Source organism: Cynocephalus volans, chromosome 6 (assembly GCF_027409185.1).
Source record: "Cynocephalus volans isolate mCynVol1 chromosome 6, mCynVol1.pri, whole genome shotgun sequence".
Lineage (NCBI taxonomy): Eukaryota > Metazoa > Chordata > Mammalia > Dermoptera > Cynocephalidae > Cynocephalus > Cynocephalus volans.
Genome location: NC_084465.1, coordinates 117185576 through 117212091, shown reverse-complemented (window position 1 = coordinate 117212091; position 26516 = coordinate 117185576). Strand labels below are relative to the sequence as shown.

Here is a 26516-nt window from a genome sequence, read left to right as displayed (position 1 = left end):
TTTTCTATTGTTTTTAAACAGGAAGTCACTTATTTTCCTCTCAGACATTTTTCAGCTGGCAATGACCACAGGATCACCTGATCAAACGTGCTCATCATACAGTCCAGGAACCTGAAGCTCAGGGAGGTCAATAATGTGGACAGACACCCAGTGAGGGGCAGGAGAGTCTTACCTCAGAGACCACGTCCCAAGCCCCAGTTCAGTATCTTCTCACCCCTGGCCAATGGCATATCTCAGAATATGGGTAGAAGAGGCTTGGAAAGTAACAAGTGCCTTGATTATAACACCATAATCTGCTAACAACCAATGCTTTCAACTCTGCAATACCCCATGTAATCTTTCCTTCCCAGTAGAAAGGGCACTAAAGTCAAAGACACAGGCCCACCTCTGGCATGTCACTTGACCCTTTTGCATCCAGAGGGCTCCATCTGATACATTTACACATGCACTGGCTTGTATCCTATAGAACATCTCTGTAAGGTTACACAAGAACGACTAATACTTGTGGCTCTGGAGGAGGATCTGGGTGCCTGGGAAACAGGGCTGAGAGAGAGAGAGACTTCACTCCATCTTCTTTTGTAGATTCTGAATTTTGACCATAATTAGGATAATTTATTCAAAACAGTAACTTGAAATTTAAACATAAATACCCACAATATATTTACCCATCTCTCCCTGCCAAGCTATTTTCAAATTAATAAATAATGGGCTCTATCTTCCCCACACAGAAACCCTTCCCAGCTGTTACACTTCTAGACTAGGAAGACATAAGAATAACAGAAGATAATTCACACGTTTTAGTTACACTGCCTTTCCAAAGGAAGTTAAATGTAAGATAAGTGCAATCATAAAGAAAGAGACTCGTATACTTTGTGCAACTCTGGAACTATGAGACTGTGGGGAAAAAATAAAGAGAGGAGTCTACTTTGACAAGAATCATTCAAGATCTTGGTTATAAACAGACTTGTGGTTTCTATGCCCCGACCCCAAAACCACTACACTCCTGTTTCCTGGTGTACATAAACAAGGAAATTCTGCTTTAACACATGAGCTCGTTAATGAAGATGTTGTCTACCAACACTGACCTCCTCCCCACAGAGGGTTGGGGGCTTCCTAGGGTGATCAGCTTTTCTACCATCAGGGATGATTTTAAAAAGCTCTAGGGCCGGCCCATAGCTCATTTGGGAGAGTGTGGTGCTGATAACACCAAGGCCATGGGTTCGGATCCCTATATAGGGATGGCCGGTTAGCTCACTTGGAGAGTGTGGTGCTGACAACACCAAGTCAAGGGTTAAGATCCCCTTACCGGTCATCTTTAAAAAATAAATAAATAAAATAAAATAAAATATAAAGTTCTAAAATCTTAATAAAATGCTTGCCAACCACACAAAAAGAAATAATTCTAAATTTAATATGACCCACAATGTAAGCTCTGCCATGTCAGTGGAGGCTCGGGCTGAGAAGGCCACCTGCCCGTCTCTCTTCTCTCCAATTCCCTCCTCTTCACAAGCACGGGAGCTTCTAGTGGTGTCTTTGGAGGCTGCTCCTGTGCTTTAGAGCCCCAGAGACTGCTGTGATTTTCTCCATATCACATGATCTGTGTGGTCACTTATCTTCTCTCATCATTGCCATGTGATACCTCTTCCCATGTGCAAAGTGCAGACATTCTCAGAGCCCTGCTTTGGCACTTTTGTTTGAGATTGGAAAAGAAAAGCTAAGGTATTAGGTTTTAAAAATGATAGCCTTTGCCTCCACCACCTGACATATTCTCATCACTTGCCACTAATTTCCCTCCTTTACAGCTCAGGTACCACCTTCTCCAGGAAGCCTCCTCTGACTACCCCCCCTTCCTCCTGGGGTGCCTGTTTTGGGTCCTCCCATACACCCTGTGCCTATTTTATTTAGCATATTGTTTTATAATGATCCGTATTATGTATCCCCCCCCCCACCAGGCCATGATCACTTACATTTTACTCATTTTATATCTCCAGCACTTATATGCAGTACGTGTTTGATAAATATACATTTAATTTGTTTGTTTTTAATGAATATATGTGACTCTTGGGCTGTGTCTCAAAGCAAATAGCAGGAACAAGAAGATATAACTGTGTGAAGGACAGTGACATATTTGGGGCCTGGTGGGTACTATGTGGCTGGAATACAGCATGAATCAGAGGAAGCAGCAGAAAATGAAGCTGATAAAGCAAAATGGGGTCAGATTATAAAGGGAATGAGTCATGCTAAAGAGCTTGGATTTTTATCCAGGCAATGGGAACCAGCTAGTGTTCCTCAAAACAGGTACCACTGGCATTATGGACACTTGTTTGTGTGGAATGTTCTGCCAGGCACTATGGAACATTTAGCACATTGGTTCCCTCTCTCCAAATGCCTGTAGTATCCCCCAGTTCTTATGGCAACCAAAACTGTATCTACACATTTCCAAATCCCCCCAGGGTGTAAGTCTGCTCCCTGTTAAGGACCACTAAGCTAAGATTTTTTTTTAGGCAGGAGGAGGACAGGATTGATTTGTATTTCATGAAGTCAACTCTGGTGACCAGGGTGAAAACAGAGGAAAGGAGGGAAATTAGAAGCAGGAAATGTAGCTCAGGAGGTGACTACAGCAGTCCCAGTGCGAGGTAATCAGGTCTTGCATCTTAGGGTGAAGGTGGTGACAGTCACAGAGGGAATCCCAGCACTCACTAATCAGGCAGCTTAAAAGGGACTCTAAGATGATCCCACATTTTCTAGCTTGCACAATAGGGTGGATGGAATTGAAGAGAGTCAACACAGAAGGTAGAACTGGTTATGTATGCCAAAACAGACATCTGGGGAGGAAGGTTTTCGCTGGGTTGAAAATGGCTTAGAAGTCACTGGCATGAATATATCATTTAAGCCATGAGAACAGAGGAGGGGTGGCCTAGAGAATGTGGCTTTGAGAATGAGGAGGAGAAGCACAGTACCGTGGGAAATAATACCAAGAAGGTAAGAGGAGCAGAAGCCCTGGCAAGAGAATGAGAAGGAGCAGTGGGGAAAGACTGGGTCTGGTTCTGAGGAACGGGACCCAGCTGCGAGCATTCCTGGAGCCGTGGGTGTCTGCAAACTCCCACTCCTTTGACATACTCAACTGCAGAATCCTAACTACTGTGTGAGAGGAATAACCCTCTTGTCAAGGAGCCCCATAAGTGTCTGCAGGAAATATAAAAGAAGGGTGATATCGATCATCTGCATCCTACTTCTTCCTTTTGAGACATGTGGTGACAAACAAAACAATGAAGCAAAGCGCAGCTTTCCTGTGTGCTGCTGAAACTGTCAGTTTAATGTCACAAGGGCCCTAAGGGGCAGTGTGTGCTCATAAGCCAGGAACTTGTAAAAGCAGGGATGGAACCGCCTAATGAATGAAAGCTGCTGTGTTCTACTGGTGCACTTGGGAACCTGCATGCTCTGGAAAAACGTATGCTGGAGTCAGCATTTGATGGCTCTCCTAGAGTCCATCCTTCTTCCTCCCTATAGCAGTATCCTGATTCTTCTTAGGGATCTACCAAGCTTCCATAAAGCCTGTGAGCTAGAGGCAGGACCACAGCCCATGCTCCAGGGCTGTATCCAACCATCTTAAGCCAACCAGCACATCCCACCTCCCCACCTACCTCACCCCTGCCCATGGTAACTAGGGTGGAATAGGAATGTCAGGAATAGGGAATGTGACTCGATACAGATCAGTGCAATGGAAAGGACCTGGAAAAAGAGTTTTCTCCCTCTGTTAAGAAAACTGCTGGAAGCCAACTTGTGACCATGAGGGGTGCACTGTCTAGGGATCATGCAGACACTGAAGAAGGTAAAGAGAGAAGGGAGAGAAGGAAGGAAACGGTGTTCCTGGTGACATCACTGAAATGCTAGACCAAGCCTTTCTGTGAGTCCATCTCAATCTCCGGACTTCTCAGTTAGCAAGCCAATAAATCACTTCTACCTTCTGAGTCAACTTAAGACAGGTTTTCAGCTTTTTGCCATCAAAGATTCCTAACCAACATGTCCATTCTCCTTTCAATGACAAATGGCTCACCGAGTCTCTAAAAGCACCTGGAGAAGGTTTAGTGTGAGAGGGGCTTTCAGCCCAGAGAAGTCTTAAGCACAGAAGAATGTCACGGTCAGGCAGATGTCATAAGCATGAGTGGTGACAGAAGGTACCAGTCCAGAGGCAAATCGGCTGATGCTGCTTGGGAAAAACCCACTGATCAAGGGAGTGAAAAGCCTAGGAGAAACGCAAGAACAGTAGCTCCGAGTGGCCTCTGATACTCACGTGTCTCCTCTCGGCATCAGTGCCATGCTGGCCTTGGAAGCACGCCATCAGGCGCTTATGGGAATGGTGGCACATTGACCGCACTGCATCCAGGCGCCGCTCAATCTGACAGGGCAGAGACAAAAGAGCCATTTGCAGGGCTTAAGAACAAACTCAGCCTCTCCCTTTTGTAGCATCTACATGTAGGGAGGAACAGCATCCTAAAGTCCAACTAGCTCTTGGGTGTAAATGAAAACAGTTCTTATTTACCTACACCAGGGTTTCTCACTACTGACATTTGGGGCTGGATAATTCTGAATGGTGGGGTGCTGTCCTGTTTGTGGTATGTTTAGCAGCACCTTTGGCCTCTCCCCACTAGATACCAGCAGCACCACACTCCCCCAGTTGTGACAACCAAAAATGTCTCCAGGGACTGTCAAATATCACCTGGAGGGCAAAACCACCCTTGGTACCACTGACCTCAGTTACACTGACAGTTTTAGATACCTGAGAACTGAATCTGTGTGTGGGGAGAGGAGACAGTCTTGACTAAAACTTGCTAACAGACTGAGTGGCGGCAGTTCATTTATACACTACAGCACCAGCAAAGCCCCAGGTCCAACCACACAGAACTGCAAACGAATGGTCCAGGCCCCGATTCACTGCCAAGTGGGGAAAAGCACAGGGACACCCAGAAGCTCTCTCCAGCACATGGCACTCAGCACACAGCACATCAGAGAGAAGAATCAAAATCAATGTTTTACAACTTAAATTCAAGATCAGTGTTTCAAAATTATTAATTATTCCTTACTGGGTTTGGGGTGGGTTTTTTGGTTTGTTTTAATAAAACTCTGAAGCAGAATTGATAGCCAGCAGTAAGAAACACTGAGTTGGGGGACCCATGCATCATGAGTAGCTTCCCAAAATACTATTGCTGGGATATGGCTGTTTATGGCAAAGAGAGCTGCTTTTACAGGAAGGAATGCCAAAAATGTGTATTCTATGACTCATGAAGAATGAGAGCAGGCCCTTGGGGATGCTATCTACTTTAAAGAAAAATCAAAAAATTCAAAGCAGAATACATTTTGACCCCCCCAAAATTTTACCCAATGAGATGGTCTATGCCTCTTTCTCAAAGGCCCTCCCGGCACCAGCAGCTTTTCTTCAGATCCAAACCCTGACCACCAGGACTCAGATCTGGCAGACAAGTTTATATTGAAGAACAGATGCCGTATCACCTTCCTCAAATCTTATTATGATCAGATTTTAAAATATGCGAAAACTAATGCACATCCTTCATTTGCCACAGAGCAAAACAAAAAACAAATGAAGCAAAACTCCTTAATTTAATTTTCATTCCAATTTCCACTAGAATATAAACTCCGTAAGAACAGGTGTCCCAGTCTGTTTCATTCACTGGTTTACCCCATGTGCCTGGAATGCTGTCTATCATAGGAACAGAAGGTATTCATTTAATATTTGTTGAAGGGACACATATCTATTGAGTCCCTGTGCACAGTACTAGAAAAAAACAGTAAATAAAACTCTGGTTCCCACCCTCCTGGGATTCACAGTGCCCTGGGAAACTCCACACAACCAAAATAAAAGGCAGCCCTTTCAGTGCTCTAACAGATCTAAGAAAAGAGGTAGGAGAACACAGAGCAAATCAAGGGAAGTTTCATATCAGAAACATACCAGAAACAAATCATCTCTCTTGCTTATAAGAGTGGTAATAATAAAAACAAATCACTAATGTCTAGCACTTACCACTTCTCAGAGCCTTCCATGTTTAAACCCTCCTAACAACCCTGTGGGGCAGATACTGCTGTGACCCCCACTTTAGAGAAGTGGAAACTCAGGCACAGGGAGGTTAAGTAAACCCCAAGGCCACAAAGCCAGGCAGGAGCAGACCTGGGATTTGAACCCAGGCAGCTGGGGTTCAGATCTTCTCTCATCACCATGCAACTCACTGCCTTTCTTTCCTGTTCAAAACCATGTTAACTAATTTTATTGTTTCAGGTAAAACCAAAACCAAAAAACCCCCACAAGCTTCAATTCTCACCTATGAATTTTTTTTTTCATGTCTTTAAACAGCATTTTAAAAAGACTATATTTGGTTACCTGTAAAAGATCTTCACTGAGGACTTCTGTTTTCTCAGCTCTGTGGGAAAAATTAAGAATTTAGAATTAGAAATCCAGAAATGAAAAGCAACTCATGAAATTTAATAATTATTAGCCTGCAGTTTAAAACAAAACAGGCAGAAATGAATAATAAGGGGGAAAATGTCACCAATTTTAAGTCAGAGGCCAATTTAAGCAAAACCAAAGAAAAATAAAAAATCCAAAACTTGCAGAGAATAGAAACCCAAAACAAAAACGCATGATCTACAGCAGTGGTTCCCAAACTTGAGCATGCACAGAATCACCAAGTGTGGGGTGGGGTGCTGATTTAAAATGCTATTTCCCAGTTCTCACCTGGAGATTCTGTCTATTCTAATTCAGATGGTTCGGAGTGAGATCCTGCTTTTTAGCAAGCCCCTCCCCACTCAGAATTCCTTTGCAGGAGGTCCATGGAACAGGTTTTGAGAAAAAACCGCTCCATGGAAGCTTAAACTTCAGTTCTTAAAATGGTCATTTCCGAGTTTCATAGCCTTATTGAAACAAACAAGCTCGTCACAAATCCAGAAACATTATGCAAAGACACAAGTCTCCCCCATTACACACAATAACAATTGAGTATTCCTCCTTCACATTTCTCCCCATTTTTACTTTAAAAAAAGTATTTTCACAACTTTCCTTTGCAATGCTTTAGAACTACTATGAACTTCACCAAACTTTCCAGAAAACCAACATGGTGGCCAGTACTCAGAAGATGGACATTCTAAGCTGCTGGAGTCTCAGCTGCCAGGCAAAATAATTTTTTTAAGACTTTTCTCTGCATCATTGCCATACAGAATACCCAGAATTACTACAATCTAAGTGCCATTTTGGATTACTGGTTCAAATTGTGATTTGAGCCAAGCCATTTAATATCCCTACCAAATTTCCATTGAAATAAACAAGGAAATTTTTAAAAGAGAAAGAAAAAGTCTGTTTCAGCTCAGAACACTGAAGGGGTTTTGGGGGGAGGCCACCGATGAACCAGAAAATTCTGAAGCCTTTTTATAAGATACACTGCAGAATGGGGCTGCTTGATATTAGCTATGACTCAATAAAAGAGAAGGAGAGGCTGTTTGGACAGAAAGTGAATGGGACCCCGAGAATGACCTCAAAACACTGCTAAAGCTCACAGCAGTCTGGCTGTGGGAGAAGGCGTGAAGTATCCTGGTATCCCCTGCAGCCTACACTTAGGGCAAAGGCACACCCGTCACCTGGTGCATTGACACAGAGCATTCCAGTGCCAATTGACACAGCAGTGTCCCAGTTAACCTGGAGATGCCTATAGGAGTGGCTCACTCACCAGTTTCTGTAGGAAACCAGAACTCTGACCTCACTCAAATACCTCCCAGGGCCAGAGGATCATAGCCCAGAGACAAAGTCAAGGCCCCAGCTTCCAGAGGCAGCCAATTCAACTCCGTGAACATGTTCCACCAGCAGCAAGCCAAAATGTGCCGTCCTAGCCCTTGCTGGGCATGCATGGTGCAGGACATTGCTGAAGTGCCAAACACAGGTAGTCATGACACTTAGGGAAGTGGAGCAAGGCTCCAGCTGACTATGAGGTCACCCACCAGCCTCAGAAAGAAACCTGACAGTCAGCCTAGTGGGGACACGATGGCATGAGACCACCATAGCTCCATGCCTCTCACTAATAGCTTCATCCTTCCTCTAGTAAAATACCACCAGAGGATTGTGTGATTTTCACCTTTTCTTCTCTGGACAGGACCCCAAAATCAGGATAAGGCCCTTACTATAGTTTGGATATGACTGGCCCTCCAAAACTTATGTTGTAATTTGATTCCGAGTGTGGCCATGCTGGGAGGTGAGCCTAGTGGGAGTGGCTGGGTCATATGGATGGATGGACACCTCATTAATAGATTAATGTCCCGGGGAAGGAGGGTGATGGTGAGTGAGTTCTCGCTCTGTTAGTTTCCACTAGAGCTGGTTGTTAAAAAGAGCCTGGCACCTCCCCTCCCTCTCTCTTGCTTCCTTTCTCACCATGTGACCTCCAGGAACACAGGCTCCCCTTCCACTTTCCACTATAAGTGGAAGCAGCCTGAGGCCCTTGCCAGATGCAGCTGCCCCTGAATCGTGAGCAAAATAAACCTCTTTTCTTTATAAATTACTCAGTCTCAGGTACTCTGTTATAGCAACACAAAAACGAGCAAAGAAAGTAATGGATTAATGGGTACGAAGCTATGCTATCTATCCTAAGTGAATTAATGTACAGTATATGCATGTATTGAAACAACACACTGTACACCACAAAAATGTACAAATAAATATTAAAATAAAAAATTTTAAAAAAGCAAAAAAAAAATAATAATAATTAAAAAGTGGACTAGAACATCCCTGTAAACCTCTGACAGAACCCATCTCTACTCTGAAATCTCTTCCTTCTGTTAAGTATGAGTATACAGAGGAAAGTCCCAAGGCCTATTAACATTTTTACAAGTGCAAAAGAAAAGATTCAACCTAAGAATCAGGAAAAATATGTCTTCTTACAGAACAAATTATTTTAAAAAAAGTAACAGAAGAGGAAAACTTGTTTTACAATCCCAATGTGGACTGTTAGCAGGTATGTGAGTTATTAATAGTTCCATAGTATGCTACAGTCAGCTCAGAAGAACCAATTGTGTGCATCTTTTCCCAACTCCTTGTTTTCAGTGATCTCACACTGCTAACTTGAAATTAAAAATCAAATACAATACAAACAACCACAAACAACTCAAATCAGGGCGCTTTTTTTTTTGCCTTTTGTGAAAGCCAGTTAAACATTTATGAGCAAAGTGCTTCAACAGCCACAAAGAAAATAAAGCAAATATAAAAACAAAGCCAGCAATAAGTTCAGGAAAAACAAAAAGTCCATCAGAAAGACAGTTATAGCACACTACTATACTCAGCTGCAAATACTTGATTGGATATAATAATGTAAATATCAAATAGTAATATAATCAAAAACTGTAATGTAACTCTATTGGAAGGATGGGGGAGTTAGAAGCAGAAGGGAAGGTTACACAAGAGCCCTAAATCCTCATTTATCATAACAAAGTCAACAGACAATACCTAAATTTGATGACCCAAAGGATATCAGTTTACACATATCATTTGTAAATATGACTATGAGAAATAACCAGAATAAACAGCTAAAATTTCAAAGTAGTTGCCTCTGGAGTTGGGTAATCTCTGTGAGAGTGAGTAGAGAACTCACTGTACTTTGTGCTATGCCTTTTAACTATTACTTGGCTTTTTAAACTGCATGTATACATAGTTCAAATTTTTTAAATGGCATGTTACTTATACTTTGAAGTAGCACGCTTGATATGGTTAGAGGTGAAGTCATCAGTATATTTATCATCCCTTTTCAAATCTGGACCTTTTGCTTTAAATTTAGAGGTACTTTACCAGAAAAAGTATCCAGAGGCTGAAAAAAATAGTGATCATATTATAACATACTCTTCAAAAATAAGTTTGCCTGTGTTTCCTCCCTTTGTGGACACTACTCTGTATATTACATTAACAAAATTAGTATTAGAAAAAGATCTAATTTGTCTTGTTAACCAAATTTTAGGGTTTACTGAAATTATTAAAAACTACCTATAATCAGAAAGATTATTATTAAGTGACAAATCATGACTGCAGAACATAATATACAAGTTGGGGTGGGTCCCTTACGCAAAGATTCCTCTGCTGGCCTGTGCTGTCTCTACCTTAATTTTAGGGAATCACCACTGTCCTCCCCCTTGCCCAGCATGTGACCCAGATGACCTGATCTCCCTCATCACTGTGACTGGTCCATGGCTTAGCCAGTTGTAGCTGAACTGTTTTGGAGTATTCATCTTCACCAGAGAATGTGGTGGTTTTACCTAAGGAAGGTCCAGCAATTACTCAGAATACTGGCCAAGATGCCCATACAATAGTGTTGAGCTAGGGCTAGGGTCTGGTACTCACAGACCCCTCACACGCAGGCCTATAAGCTAGGTAACGAGCAAAAAGGTTCTTGGAGCCTTGGTTGAAGAAGGAATAGTCTTTATTCAGCACACACATGTCTAAGAGCTAGGCAGTACAAAGGAGAAACTCAGAAACTCAATTGGCAAAGTCCAAAGAAAAAACTGAAACTGAAGAACACACAAAAGCAATTAACTAAAAAGATACATTGGCGCACATATACACTAACTCCACCCACACACAACTTGTTTACAAAGAAATGTGCTGCACAATCCCCCCAACCAGACCTAAGCGGAGGGAGCCTGACTAAATTATTCTATTTTCCCCACAAATAGGCATATACATTAGCCATAGAAACTTGCCAGGTTTTACTGAAATGTGTTCTCTTTGACCGGTGGTTGTTGTCCTTTAATTCATTAAAGAAAATGTTGGAGTGGGGAGGCAACAGATTGAATTTATAAGGCACCTGAAGACAGAAAAATAAAACAGTGGACGACAAACCAGAGTGTTTTAAATCAGACATTTTGCTGCATGGACCTAAACTTTTTGTATATGGGTTTTTTCTGCTTTATCAGAGCCTTCTTTGTATCCAATGTTCTGTGCTTAAAAACAAACTTGAATGCTTCCTGTCTGTAACTGGAAAAACAATACCAATCAGGAAGGAACTCCCACTCGCCATTTTACTCTGGGGTTTGTTTTTTCCTATGCAAGCCACTGTGCAACTTCACTGGTCATTCAAACAAGGCTTACAGGATTTTTAATTTACTTTTTGGTAAAACACAAGGTTTCTCCTCTTGATTCTCAAAGCTTCAAAGCAGCAGTGCCGTGCAGGCCTTGCTATGTTCACCTTTTCCCGTGACCAGGTGCAGTGATGTCCAACCCTTCAGGTGTGGTAACAAGATGTTACGCTCAGCCCACTTACCAGTTGAGGAGAAAACAGAAATGTTGTCCCTCTGAAGTTAGCTGATCTTAACAAAAAGACTCAGAGTGGGAGACAGGGTCAAAGCAAAATTTCCAATTGGCCTGACAATTTCCACTCTAATCATGCAATGATTGCTGGCAGAAATACCTTCATAAAACACATATTATGGGGCCATCAACTTCTAAGCCATGGACATAAATGCTCAAGTGAGAACCATCAATGCAGTCTGTGGTCTTCTAAGCAATGACTGTTCCTGACCTCCTCCCTGCTGGACAGCTCTGTGGGGACACAGACCAAATCTACATAGTCACCACTCCTCCCCAGCACCCAGCTTAATACCTGCCTGCCACACAGAGGGTGCTTAATAAAAATAAATGAACAAATGAACGCATGGCTGCCATGATGACAGAGAAAGGTTTGAAAATATAACTTTCTAGATTTCAAGAGAGGTAGCATGAAAAATAATTCAATAAAACTAGATAGAAAAGCAGCCATAAACGTAGAGAATTGTCTTCCTCAGTAAAATCTACGATGACTACAACTGAAATGTGATACTGACTTTCAAAATTAATTTTCTTTTCTTGTTTGTTTTTGGCGACTGGCTGGTATGAGGATCCGAACCCTTGATCTTAGAGTTATAACACCATGCTCTAACCAATAATCTTTTTTTTTTAATTGAAAAAAAACAAAAAGTAAAACTACCCATATTCCCACAGTTCTTAAAATTTTATATCAAAAGGGGAGTGAAAGCTGTCCCTCCACATTTCCACTCCCATATTTGAGAGGAAACTACTGTTACCAATTTGTTACGGATCCTTCCCAATTTTTTTCTATACTTAAACTAGTAGTTCTCAACTGCAGGTGACTGTGCCCACCAGGGGACATTAGGCAATGTCTAGAGACAGTTCTGATTGTCACCATGGGGGACTGCTACGTATCTGATGGGAGAAGTCGTCAGGATGCTACTAAATATCCCAAGCGCACCTGCTCTCCTAAATAATATAATCATAAATAAAGAATTATCTGATCCTGTATTAGTTTCCTATTGCTGCTTTAACAAATCACCACAAACTTAGTGGCTTAAACATTACAAATTTATTTTCTTACAATTCTGGAAGTCTGAAGTTGGAAATAGATCTCACTGGGCTAAAAGCAAGGTGTCAGCAAGGCTGTAGTCCTTTCTTGGGCACTCCAGAGGAGAATCAGTTTCTTTGCCTTTTCCACCTTCTTGAAGCCACCCACTTTCCTTGGCACCTTCCTGCGTCATCAAAGCCAGCAACATTTGCTCTTTCTTCCACAGTCAGCTCTTCCTTTGAAGGACCCTGCGACCTCCCTCTTCCACTTACAAGGATCTTTGTGATTATACTGGGCCCACCTGGGTAATCCAAGATACTTTCCCTTTCTGCCAATTAGCAACTTTAATTCCATCTGCAATCTTAATTCTTCTTTGCCATGTAACTGAACACATTCGCAGGTTCTAAAGATTAGGACACAGACATTTTGGGGAAGGGAGGAGCACTATTCTGCCCACTACAGGTCTCAAATGTCACCAGAGACAAGGATGAGAAACCCTGATTTCAAATTACTCATGTACACATATATGCATACATACATTCATTACATACACACAAGTACACACAGACAGACACAAGGGGCACATTTACAGGTCGGAACACTGATGGACAGCTCTATCTCATTATTTTTTATGGCTGCACAGTAACCCATTCTGTGGATATACCATGACATATATAAACAAATCAATCTCAATTACATGAAACCAAGGCAGGACAGCCAAACCCTCCATCCTCACATTAAATCTAATCAAACTGTGGACTGAAGACAGGTCAAAGTCAAGAGTGTCAAACATCCATGTCTTCAGTGGTCCCTCCAGGGCCTCTGTCATAGCCACGAATAGCAGCAGCTAACGTTTGCTGGTGCTCTCCATGCCCCAGGCCCTGCGCTGGCACCTCATCTATCCTCTTAATTCCCACAACCACCTGTGAGGGAGGAGCTACTATTACCCCTTTTTACATACAAGGAAGGTGAGGCTCTGAGAAGTAACTTGCCTAGGACCACACTGCTAATAAGTGGGGTTATGGGATTCCAAGCCAGCGTGCCTGCTATGAAGCCCTGGACACTTAGTTTATCTATACCTATACAGTCAGGAAACTACTCCCGCAGACCAAACGCAGCTCACCACTCATTTGCATATGGCCAGGAAACTAAGAACAGTTTTTCTTTTTTTTTTTTTTTTTTTTCCGTGACCGGCGCTCAGCCAGGGAGTGCACCGCTCATCCTTACATAGGATCTGAACCCGCGGCGGCGGGAGCGTCGCCGCGCTGCTAGCGCAGCACGCTACCGAGTGCGCCACGGGCTCAGCCCGAGTTTTTCTTTTTAAATGGTTGAAAAAAGCAAAAAGAAAAATAATGTTTGTAACACATGAAAATGATATGAAATGCAAGTTTCAGTGGCATAAATACAGTTTTATTGGAAAACAGCCAGGCTCATTTGTGTAGGTACTATCTGTGGCTGCTTTGGGGCTGCAACGGCAGAGTTGAGTTGCTATGACAGAGACTGTGTGGCCGGCAGAGCTCAAAATATTTACCATCTGGCATTTACAGAAAACGTTTGCCAAAATGAATGGGGGTGGCTGACTCCGATAATATAGTCCAAATGTGGAGGTATAGCCTAGTGCTGGGGACACTTGGGACGGAAAGAAATCAGAAGTTATGTCACTTCTCCACCCACTCACCTCCCCCCGCCCCAAATACTGAAATATTCTAACTACTGTTTTCTTTCTGATCTCTACTTATCAATATCTATCAAGACAAGATCCAAATAAACACAATTCTCTATGCAAGGGTTCATCAAACTTTTTCTGAAAAGACCCAAGAATAAATACTTTAGGCTTGCAGGCCATACTGTCTCTGTTGCAATTACTCAGCTCTGCTGCTGTAACACAAAAGCAGCCACAGGTGACACATAAATGAATGAACCTGGTTGTGTTCCAATAAAACTTTATTTTTGGGCCCTGAAATTTGAATTTCACATAATTTTCATGTGCCGTGAAATATTATTCCTCTTCACATTTTTTTACAGCCACTTAAAATTGCAAACACCATTCTGAGCCTGTGTCAGTGGATTTGGCCCTCAGGCCATAGTTGGCTGACCCCTTATCTATGTACAAATTAAGTATGTTTTCCCATGAAATTTCAATCCTTTTTAATCACTTCCAAAATCTAAATTCATCTTACTTTGAAGGGGGATTTCTGTGCTTTCCCAACTTGCATTTCAGAAGTTGAGAGACACTAGCTTTTCAAGACTTTTTGACTATTCGCTCCTTTTCAATTCTTTCACCCACTCCCGGGCCTGGGGAGCAGGAGCTCCGCCCTCTACCACCCACAGCACTCTCCCCTAGGGAGGCAAACCAATACTAACACCTAACATCCATGGCTCCCTGCCCCTGAGATACCAGCGCTTTTGGGTTTTTGTTCACAAATTCACAAAAGAGATCATAGTTCGGTTTTTTACTTACACATTTATTTTGATATGCCAACTAAAATTTAAAAAATAAAAGAAACGCGGCATGGAGAAAATTTTTACTTACAAACTTATTCAAATTTTGGCTATTGCAAATATATAAATGCACCTTTGAGGAGCAAGATAAACTATGAGTAATTTACCAAAGAACGTGAATACTGTACACAGGACAACAACATAAGCATTACCGCACACAAAGTAATTTGTGTTCACAGTAAAATTACAGAGACAAGAACCACAGCTAAGAAGTGTCTGTCATTCTGCTGGGAATCTGGTTTTGTGCAACACTGTCATCTCCTGTTCCAAGTGTCCACAAAATCCACTTGAGCTTTTGTGCTGAGTTTGGATGCAATAATTTCATTTCATGGTGAGCTGGAGGACTACTGAATGATTTTTTACTATTTTATCTCATTAGATTAGCTGTTTTCTTAAATTTCTGAGAAAAGAATCTGAAATCTACTTAATTGGATTTTAAAAATAAAGGACCTTCTGATACTTTATAAATGAAACTATTTGTTACACATTCCACAAAGTAGTTTAAAGAGAGTTTACAGAACTTTAAAGGGATAGTTATGGGAAAAAACTATTCCCGTGCATAACAATGAAAAGAAAAAGGATATTTAACAGGGGGAAAATAATGAAATAGAAGACATTTTGGCAACGGTCTGGGGAAAACAGACCTAAGTGTTCTACACTGTGAATTATTTCTCCAAATGATGGGATTTTGCCCACATGTTTACAGCATCTCTAAAAAAGGGTCTAACACTTATTTTTTTATTTTAAACAATAGCAACAAAACCTTCATCAATTTTAACTTAATCTTCATAATATTTGAATTCCAATCAATGACTAAGATGGAGTTATATTTTTAAATAAATTGAATCAAGCTGTATTGTTTTCCTACACATGGAAGCTTATCCACGCAGCCTTTTGTTTGGGCAACTGGCTTATTCCCCTCTGGCACACGAAATGGACTCTATGTGCTATCCCTGCTCTAAGCACGTGGCCTAAGTCTCAAAACTCCACCAATGATTCCTGCTTATGGCAAAGTCCACAGGAAACTTCCCTGCCACCAACCACACTTTGTAACTCCCCTCAACGGTCTTTCAGGGACTTCCAAATGCCTCATTCCCCAGCCCACTCCAGTCATTTACGGCACCTGCTTGGACCTGGAGGCAGCTGAGTTGGAGATTTCAAAACTTACTTAAGTAGTCAAAAAGACCTGAGAAATATTTTGCAAAATATTATAATGCAGGCAGCACATGCATACAGAACTAGGACCAGCTAGGGGAGGAAACAGGAGAGGGGGCCAGTTTACTGCTACAGTAAGGCAAAGCCAGAAGCCAAGAGGAGCTGAAAGCCACAGAAAAACGTCTAAAGCCAAAGCCGTACAAAGTCAAGGGCTCAGCTCCTGCACCTGGGCTCTGACTCCCTGCTGTGGCCACTGGCAGGAGGCACTAGGCATCTTAAGACAGGTTGTGCAGGCTCTCTTCCAAATGTTTCTTCCTAAGTCAGCACATTTGGACCTTGAAAAGCACATTCCCATAGAAAGCAAGTTATAAAATGATCATTAAGTTCTCAGTCCAGCTTCCAAGGACTCAGCTCACGGCTTATCTACAAAACAGTAGTAAGGGCCAATTGATCTGTCTAAGCCACTATGAACCTAGAGAACAGTAGTGCAAAAAATCCATGAGGTAACAGCGGTTCTCAAACACAGCTACACGTCACCATCTTGGGGGATTTAAAAGCAACCGATGATTCCATGTATATGAAATGGCCAGAAAAGGCACATCTATAGAGACAGAAAGCAGACGTATGGATGGCTGGGGGTGGGGACAGGGATCTTATCTTAGGGTCATGAAAATGTTCTAAAATTGGATTGTGGGGATGGTTATAAAACTCTAAATCTGCTAAAAATCACTGAGTTGGACACAAAATGGCTGAATTTTATGATCAATAAAATATACCTCAATAAAGTTGTTAAATTAATAATACTGTTGCTGGGACTCCAGCCCAGAACAACTGAATCAGAACCTTTGGGGGTTGGCCCTGGCTTTTTAATAAATTTTTAAAAACTGCTCCCCAAGCATTTACCAAGTGTGGCTGGCATTAGAAAGCTGAGTACTAACAGTGGCAAGTGGCAGAGTAACTAGCAGGACAGACTACAAGGGGCGCAACAGTAAACCGCCAACATTAGCCAAGACAGTCTAAAGTGTTGGCGTACATGAGGCCATAAATGCACTCTTCCTAGGCTAGGACTGCTTAAGATGTGTCTGATGTGTGTGATCACACTGGGTTTATTCTCTTGCCTTTGCAGCCAAAGTAAACTAACTGATAAGAAACTGTTGGATACCAGATTCTAAGTTTCATTTTAGGCAAACGATAAGGGTACAGGATCTGGCAGGAGCTAAGAGTCAGAGTGCTGCAGTCAGACAGAGCCGACTTTGAATCCAAGTGTTGTCATTTAGCAAGCTGCAAGTGCAAGGGTCCATTTCTTCCACTGTGAAATGGGAGTAATTACAACTGTAAAATAGGAATAATAATATCCAACCACCGTTACAGTGGTTCTTTGGAAACCCCACCTCACTGATCTCATTTAACGTCATTCCTGGCACCTAGGGAGGGATCGTGGAATGTTAGCTGTTCTGAGAGTTATAACAAATAGTAATAACCTTCAGATAAATCCCAAGCAAAAGTCTTATCTCAGAATGACCTTTCAGAAGTGATCAAGCTGTTCTAACGTCTCTCTGGAAGAAGTTACTGTTGAGCCCAGAACACACAAAGACAAAAAGCCATGTCAAACTTACAGCTAGAGCAGGGTAGGCTGTTCAATTAAAACAAAGGATTGGTTGTGATAATGCCGTGTGGGATGGAGGCCACCAAAGAGAATCAGAGGCACACAATAAACAGAAACTACGAGACAAAAAACGTGGTGAGTTAGCAAAACCCTTCATCAAAGGATCAACATCTTAAGCTGCTGGGCATCACATCGCTAGAAATGAGGCTATAAAAATGCCTGTGTGGGCAGCTCCCAGGTGTGCCTTCACAGAGGGGCCAAAGCAATTCTCTCAATGTAAACCGTCCAGCCTAGGATGGACCTGTTCCAAGGTATTTAGATCTTAGATCTTCATTCATTCAGCCAGTATTTACGCAGCAATCACTAAATGTCAATAACTTGGAAGGAAAAAGAAGCAGAGAGTGAAATGAGACATAATCTCCACCCTCAAGAGCTCATGGGAAAGACAGAAATGTAAAAGATCACCTTCTTCAGAGGGTTTGGGAGCACAGGTAGAAGAGGGGTGGATTGTGTGGCCAGGAAAGGCCTCACAGGGAAGCAGTCCCAGCACACCTCAGATAAGTCAGCAAAACCAGAGAGCGTGGGGAGGGGGGATTTGGAGAGGAGTCTATACGCACTAGGGTAGAGAACAGGAGGTGGGGGGATCTGGCTGCAAAGAAAGGCTTTGCCTGCTAAGGAACTAGGGGGAAATAAACTTGAAAAACACTTCAGAAATTACAAGCATAATCTATAAAATATGGTGCTGTCTTTGGTTAAGCAAGTAATCAACTATAGAAACTGGAACTCATGGATCATAGCATACTTAATCAAAAGAGCTTATTTCACACTAGATTTCCAATACTAAATTTAAATAAAAACTCAAACGCTAATATATGACATTTGTAATTCTTTCCTTTTATGAAAGCACTTTTACATAAATTATTTCATTATTACATTACATGTGCCCTTACAGGACAATTTTTTATTACACCTATTTCATGGGTGTGGAAAGCAAACCAGTCTTTGAAGCCTCAGAAGAGAGTAACTTCAAGGTCACAGACTAAAGTGGAACTTCTCTTAAATTTTCATGCTAGATTCTGGTTCTAGTTGCACCACACACTAACCATATGATCTAAAAATATGTCCCTTAACCTTCCTGCCCCTCACTTTATTTATATTTACGTAAACATTCTCACACAACTTTTAAGAGACTACCATAAAACAGCAAAGGAGAGAACATTTTGAAATCTTCAAAACTGTGCTTTGCAAATGCAGACTGCACCTCCATAAACAACAACGAATGTTATATATTTTTAAAAGGCATATTGTGCTGAGAATTTAGACAACTGCAGCCCCTCCAGGTTTCTACCATGAATATACATCACATGCATAGCCCAGAAAGTTCCATGATTAAAATGGTGCACAAAATGAAGGGAAAAGCCATTCACCTGGAAAATCAGGGTGAGGCAGCTTTGGAGCAATGACGGGTAGATTCTGGGTGGGGAGCATCATAAATCTTCATTTGCTCTTTTCTAAAGGTCAAAGAGTGCCTGATGGATGAAACAACACTGAAGATGTCTCAAAGTAGAAAAGTGATTTTTCTTTTTTTAAATGAGCCTTTTTCTCAAAAGGATATTCAGAATAATTAAATACTGAGTGGAACTATGCAGCCCATCACTGAAGTAACCACAGGCTGGTGTCACACAAACTTTGCTGCTAACCTTTTCAGTCAGTTAGTCATTAAACAAATATTTGTTGGGTTCCCTTGCATGAGCCATCATGAATAAGAGACTCGGCCCTTGCTCTGACAGGGCTCGAGGACTGTCGAGGAAAATCAGTGATTAAGCTCCAGTGCAGTGAGTGAGTGCTCCGACATGGGGCCTGCGGGGTCCTCCAAGAGCCATAGCCATCACCATCATGCGTAACACTTACTGAGCTCCGATCATGTGCGCAGCACTGTTCCAGGTGCTTTGCAAAGTCAATTCCCTTAAAGTTCACAACAATTCCATGGGATAAGTATTATCAACCCCATGTTACAGAGGAGGAAACTGAGGCACAGGGAAGTCAAGTGATTTGTCCAAAGTTTCACAGCTACACAAATATTGCTCCAGAGACCATGGTCTTAACTAATACATGCTTTACATATATCAGCCCATTTAATCCTCAAGATAACCATGAGATCGATACTATTATTATACCCATTTTAGAAATTAGAAACTAGGCACTGAGAAGTTGATTAACTTGCTGAAGTTTACAGAAATAAGAGGAGGGGCCCTGAATGTAGAACTAGACTACCAGAACAGTTTTCAAAAACTCGTGATGTAATGGATGTTCTGAGACATAAAGTATGAGTTGGAAACTTGGATGTTGGATAGCACATGAGTACATTAGGGCAGGGAGAAAAGAGGCAAGAGAGAGCATGAGGGGAACAGACACAGGTGATACAGATGGATGGGGAGAAACCCTCCCTAAGTTCAGGTGTTCAAGGCCAGCTGAACTCTAAGAGCAAAGCAGGAAAACAGAAATCTTCTGGTACTCTGGACCTTGTACTGAGCTGGAGGTAGTGGCAATCTACCCCTGAGGGGGAGCAGGAGAGCTGAGCAACATCCCCACCTCTGAGGCTGACCTAGACACAGGCCTGCAGATCCTGCTGAAGGGTGATGGGTAAAACTGAGAGAAACCCTGCAGGACTGTGGGCCTTAAAATGAGAATCAAGCAGCATATGTAAGAAAAATCTTCTGAAGGACTATTACATCCATTTAAAGAAAAGAAAAGCAGGCTTGGCTTGGACACTGCGTGGACAAATAAAACAGCATTTGCTTTAGTTACTATAGACCTAGCTCTTTTCTTTTTTTTTTGACTGGTAAGAGGATCGCAACCCTTGGCACGGTGTGGTCCGCACCACGCTCAGCCAGTGAGCGCACCAGCCATCCCTACATAGGATCCAAACCTGTGGCCTCGGTGCTTCCAGCACCGCACTCTCCTGAGTGAGCCACGGGGCCAGCACTAGACCTAGTTCTTAATAAGTACACCTGGGACTTTTTTTTGAATGGTTTTCAGTACCGTATTTTAAAATTTCAAAGACTTTTAAAAAACATCTTTTCAAACATTTCAATGGATTTTAATGGGGAAGAAGAAATAAACACCCATGTTCATTCAACCACCTTAAGCTAAACTGTCTCCCATAATGTCTTAAGTTCCTGTCCTCAAGGGAGAATTTTCCTACCATCAGTAATTCCAGGAACCTACCAATGGAGATGATGGTTCAATGTGTTGTGCTATAACACGTTATCATGATGGTTCTATTTCTAAGATTTTACCAACAATCATATTATAACATCCATTGATACAAAGCAGGAGGGAAAGAGTCAGGAGATGGTGCATTTTAAATTGACAAAACAATTTCTCCAGCATTACAGGGTAAATCTAGCACTTCATCATATCTGGATATGGTTCAAACAGGATACTGGTCTTTTTTATAATCACAAGCATTCCTACTAATGAGAACATCTTACACGTGCATATGTCCTTTGCCACCCACAACTTGGAAAGCAGAACAGAAAAACACCCACAAAAGTGTGTCCAGAAGGTCCCCCCCTCGACCTCCAGCAGGGTCCTGGCTCCCTGTAGGTTGGTGAAGTGGCCAAGAGTGAGAGCCAGGAGCAGGTTTGCTGGGAGTCAAAGCCCAGGCCACCACCTAACAGCAGTGTAACTATGAGCATATTACAACATCCCTTTGTCTCTACTGCCTTACTTGTAAAAATGTAGATATTAAGAATACCTAACTTATAGAATCAAAAAGATTAAAAGAGATAACATTAACATAAGCAAAGTGGTAATTCCTAGGAAGCTCACAAAATGCTTTTTTTTCTTGCTGATAAATGATTGAGAGTCTAGACTTGCAGACAGGCTTCCTAGCTCTGTGACCTCAGACAAATTACTGAACCTCCCCGTGCCTCTGTTTCCTCACCTGAAAAAAGGGATAATACAGTACTGATTTCAGAGGCTTTGGTGGGTATCAAATGAGTCTATACAACACAATTAGCACTTGGAATATTGCCTGGCACCTAGTGAACATCCAAATCAATGCCAGCTATCATTATTACAATTATTTTGTGGAAGGATCTCTCTGGCAACAGGGTGGAAGATGCGAGAGTAAAGACACACAGGAGGGCAGGGGAACCAAGCAATAGAACATGAAGAGACCTGAGCACATGAGATCCCAGCAGGAAGGGGAGAGGACCCACATGAAACTGTGGGGATGCAGAGGAGGGGACAGAGAGCTATCACAAAGGTGAAAGGAAAGACATGGTGACTTGAGTGTGATGGGAAGTGACAAAGAAAAGCCTGGGTGACCACCAAGTCTCTATCGTGAATGGCTGGCTAGATAACAGGACTCTTCACCTAGAGAGGAAACTTGGGAGCATTTGATGGTGCGATGAGACCAGCTGTGCAAATGCTGAGTTTAAGAGTCTGTGGAACACTCAGGTAGAGATGTCCAGTGTATTTTCTCTCTATGGTTCTGAAGCACAGAAGAGGCATATGGACCAGAAATGCAGGGCATGCTGGAAGTATCTGCAGCACACATGGACTTGGGGGAGGTCACTGAGGATGCAGATCCTGCAGAAAAGGTGAAGAATAAAGACACAATGGAAGAAGAGCCACAGGAGGGCAGGAGTCCCCAGGGAGGGCAGAGGAGAAGCCAGGAGTGAGGGGCTAGTGACAGGGTAAGAAGGAACACTGGGGCTGAGAGGACACAAAAGGCAGGGACAGGAAAATGCATGCAGAATGGCTTCCAACAGGAAGTCAAGATGTGGGGTGTTGATGAGACAGGGAGAAACAAGGCCACATGGAGGAAGAGGAAAGGCAAGAAAAGCCTGAACACCATCAGCAGCTGAGAAGACAGGGGTAGTAGAGAGAGAGGCTGAAACTGTAGAGCGGAAAGGGGAGATCAGTGGTGCAGGGCCCCTGGGAAGTGGCCCAGGTGGAAGTGGCTGGCCTCAGACAGGTGGCAGTAATGACACCATGAAGACTGGGAAACTCTGGCTGTACCCACTTTTCTCGAGAAATTAGGAGGCAGGTCATCTGAGGAGAGTGGGTGTGTCCAGGGTACGGTGGAGCAGGTTTGAGAAAAGTGAAAGTCAGGCCAAAGTGCTCAGGAAAATGGGCTAGGAGAGCCGGCCACGGATTGGAAGCAGCGGAAGCAGCGTTAAAAGACCAGCTGGGCTCGGAGGCCATAAAATGTAGCCCAACACTGCACAACGGATGATCTTTCTGGGCTACGCCCCACATCTCAGGTATAGGAGTGAAAAAGCTAAAAAGATACATGAATCAGGCAGAACAGGTGAAAGAAGGCCAGCTGGACAGCGTTTTCAAAGTGATGTCACAGAGCTGCTGGCATGTGACTCAGGTCAGAGAAGGAAGCGGAACTGGAGAGGCAGGAGGCACTGTGTGGGAAAGAGGAATCTGAAAGTACCAGAGACGGCGGTCACATGGGGACACAGGATTAGGGTTAAGACTTTAGAAGTGGTTCTTAAAACACAACAGCAAATGTCTTTCTGGAAAAGAATGCCAGTTTACATTCCCACCAGCAGGGGATGACACGGCTCTCTCACCACTCCCAAGACAGCAATATATCATTACTTCCAACTTTGCCCATTTAGTGAGTGAAAAATGGAGCCTTAAAACTTTGTGTTTCTTTGATTACTTACAGTTTTGAACATGGTCTCATATATTTACTGATCATTTGCATTTCATCTGTGAACTTTCTGTTCATGATATTTGCTCATTAGCATGGAGTTTTCTCATTTGCTTATAAGAGCAGAGTTCTTTAAATTGATTAGAGAGCATTAAAGATATTCACCCTCTGTTGTGGCTGCTCTTGGTTGTTTCCAAATAATAATTCATCATAATTTTAATTATAATATAGGGCAGACAGAAGTTTAATTATTATGTGGCTAAATCTACAGGTTACCTTTTATTGTTCTGCGCTTTTATTCCAAAGCTTGAAGTACCTTCCATGATCAGCTATATTTCTTTCTACTCATTTTATGGTTTTATTTTTTACATGAAACTTTTAATCCGTTTGGAATTTATTGTGGCATAGAGTGGTGAGGTGAAATCTAACCTATTTTTCCTAATACTATAACCTGTTGTCTCATACCATTGCCTCAGTGTCTTATGACTCCTTATCACATGCCACCTTCTTAAACATCCCAGGGCTTGTTCCTTTGTGGTATCAGGAGCCCTATTTTACAGGTATGGGAACGCAGCAGAGCAGCTGATAGGGCAAAGGTCAGAGAGAGAGCTACTAAACAGCACAGACAGGATTTCAGCTTCTCAACTCATCTGGTACTCTTTTTACTATTCTCCAACTGCCCTAAAGTAGTTTTACATTTTTTAAGCCCTCACCTGAAAGCTTTGAAAACATAACTGAATGAACTAATTGTAAACAAAGCCCATTCTTAAGGGAAGGTAATTTGATGATCACCACAGAGAGAACCACATTTCTGCTTTTGGGGGGAAGATTCTCGTTCAGAACTCAAATATGTGTTCTGGAAGGTAATTTGATGATCACCACAGAGAGAACCACATTTCTGCTTTTCGGGGGGAAGGTTCTCGTTTAGAACTGAAATGTGTATACTGGAGACTAGCAGAACAACACCCGCGAACAGATGTGTGAGGTGCACATCTGTAAATGTTTCTCTAGAGAGCAGTTCCCAGCATGGGATGTGTAGCTAAGCATCGCTTGGGTAGCTAGTAGTATGCTTCCTGAGTTGTCAGCCACATAGACAGCTTTTCTTTTATCCTGGGTTTCTTGTCCATGTGCTCGTGGACATCTGTGATGTCCATGAAATTATATGCAAATCTATGTGCAGATGGTTTTTTTTTATGGTGAGAGCGTTGTTAAAACCCCCATCTAAATACACAAGCAGCAAGGTTTCTACTCCTAAAGACTCCCCTGAGATTCAGAGCCTACAATTAAGTACAGTGCCTTGTGACCTGCTAACAACTTCTTTAGAAGTGACATTAACATATTGCCACTTAAGCTCCATTTAAACTTCTCTCACCATTTCTCAACATTCTTTTTCCATTCCTTCCCAAGTCTGAGGGCAATGCAACTATTTTCTGCACATAGCTGGACTCCTGCAAATTCAGCACTGTATGTTTAAGATCACCTACCAACCCGTACATGACTAAGACATAGAACAAAGGCTCAAATATCAGACACACTAAAAGGTGTGGCTCAAAAAGAGAGGAAACTTGCTTGTAGACTTCTATTGGGAACCAGTCACATTAGGACACTTGCATCTTAGCAGCATCCAAACATTCCTTACCATGTTTCTGAATGCCCAACAGGTGTGCAATCATATGCCGTTTATACAATATTGCTATAAACAATTATACAGATATGCATCATTTTGGAGAGCCTGACCAATCAATAAAGAATGAAAAATCATTGAAACAAATAATAGGAAAAGAAGAAATAGAAATATAACACAGATAATATAATGTGCACAGAAAAGCCAAAGAAGTAACAAAATTCTTAGTTGTAACTAGTTTAGTGAAATAATTAAATATATATATACAAACATTAATAATACCATACTTACCAATTGAACTAGTTTGGCACTATTCTCAATATCAACAGTAACAACAAAAAATACTTAGAAAGCACATAAAAATTTGTGTGTACAAAGAGATGTGCCATGCTCATGTTGTAAAGATATCAATTCTCCCCAAGGTTTAGCTCACAGATTTACTAGGTCATAAATGCCTGGGTTTTATTTATTTTGGTATCCTCAGGGCTTATGGTCCTAATAGCAGGTACTTGATAAATATTTGAATGAATGAATCCCAAACCAATCAAAATCCTAAATGAATTTTTCTAGAAACTAGAAGTGACACCAAAATTCATTTTTATACAAAAATAGGAGAGAATAACTGAAAAAGAAAATTTGAAAGAAACCAGCTTTACCAGACTTAAAACATATGACAGATCAACAGTTATTAGAAGTTATTAAAAGCACCAACTTTCTCAACATTCTGCGTGTAAGGGATCACCAAATTCTACCACAACAGTCGTCGAACCATGATCCCCCCCCCAAACTGGAATAGAAGCTTTCCTGATGACGGGCTTCCATAAATGACAAAAGAAGCCAATCATTACTGCCTGTCTGTAAAAGTTGGTGTTTCTGGCCATGGATGGTCATGTATTTTAGTTCTGCATATCAGTCCTGCCATCTCGGGGTTGGTCTGGGGAATATTATTAACCCTAGCATGTCCATAAATGCAAAAGCAGTGAGAGTATTAAAATGGTTGTAAGAGGAGATGTACAAGTGTAATGGAAATTAATGAAAATAAAAAGTTACGTTGTGAGAAATGATATGATAGGTTGTTCAATGTACAGACGGTCCGCAACCTACAATGGTTTGACTACACAACTGATTTGAAAATAAAAGAGCTGGAGAGTTGTTTCCCTGCTAAGAATCAGATAATGGTTGCCTTTTTCCAATGTACAGATGAAGAATATTAAGTTAAAGGATAAAATTTTCATAGTGTTAGGTTTCCCCTAAGACTAGTTTTCCTCCTTTGGAACTCTCTACCATCAGTTATTTCTACCTGCCTGTTATCAAGATTGCTCAAGTGTTACACATCCAGAGAAGCCCTTGCTGAAGCCCCAGGCACATCTGAGACTTCCATGTCTGTGTCTGTACCTGTGCCCACACTCCATCAATCTTAGCACTCACCGTTAGCTACTGAGGTTGAAAATACTTTCGTGTTATTTCCCCAAGGAACAGCTGGGCATGGTTTCAAGAGGCCACTCCAACCCATGCATCTGCAAGTATCCAATGACCATGTGAAATTCAAGCTAGTTGACTCATAAATACACACAGTGA

The 26516-nt window shown here is 42.0% G+C and overlaps 1 protein-coding gene across 10 annotated transcripts in view; it reads right to left on the bottom strand.

The window, feature by feature from the left end:
* The window catches only part of ARHGAP17 (Rho GTPase activating protein 17), a 79779-nt gene that overhangs the window by 44475 nt on the left and 8788 nt on the right, over positions 1–26516 (bottom strand). For 9 of the 10 annotated variants that reach the window (XR_010023844.1, XR_010023845.1, XM_063099207.1 and 6 more), the window contains exons 2-3: positions 6395–6434; positions 4295–4399 (exon numbers count right to left, since the gene is read on the bottom strand). Coding sequence is in view for 7 of the 10 variants with exons in the window: in XM_063099207.1 (XP_062955277.1) it covers positions 4295–4399; positions 6395–6434 (145 nt within the window). In the remaining 3 variants the exon portion in view is untranslated. Of the gene's footprint in view, positions 1–4057; positions 4079–4294; positions 4400–6394; positions 6435–26516 lie in introns of those variants that run through there. The other variant, XM_063099213.1, reaches the window with a different exon arrangement.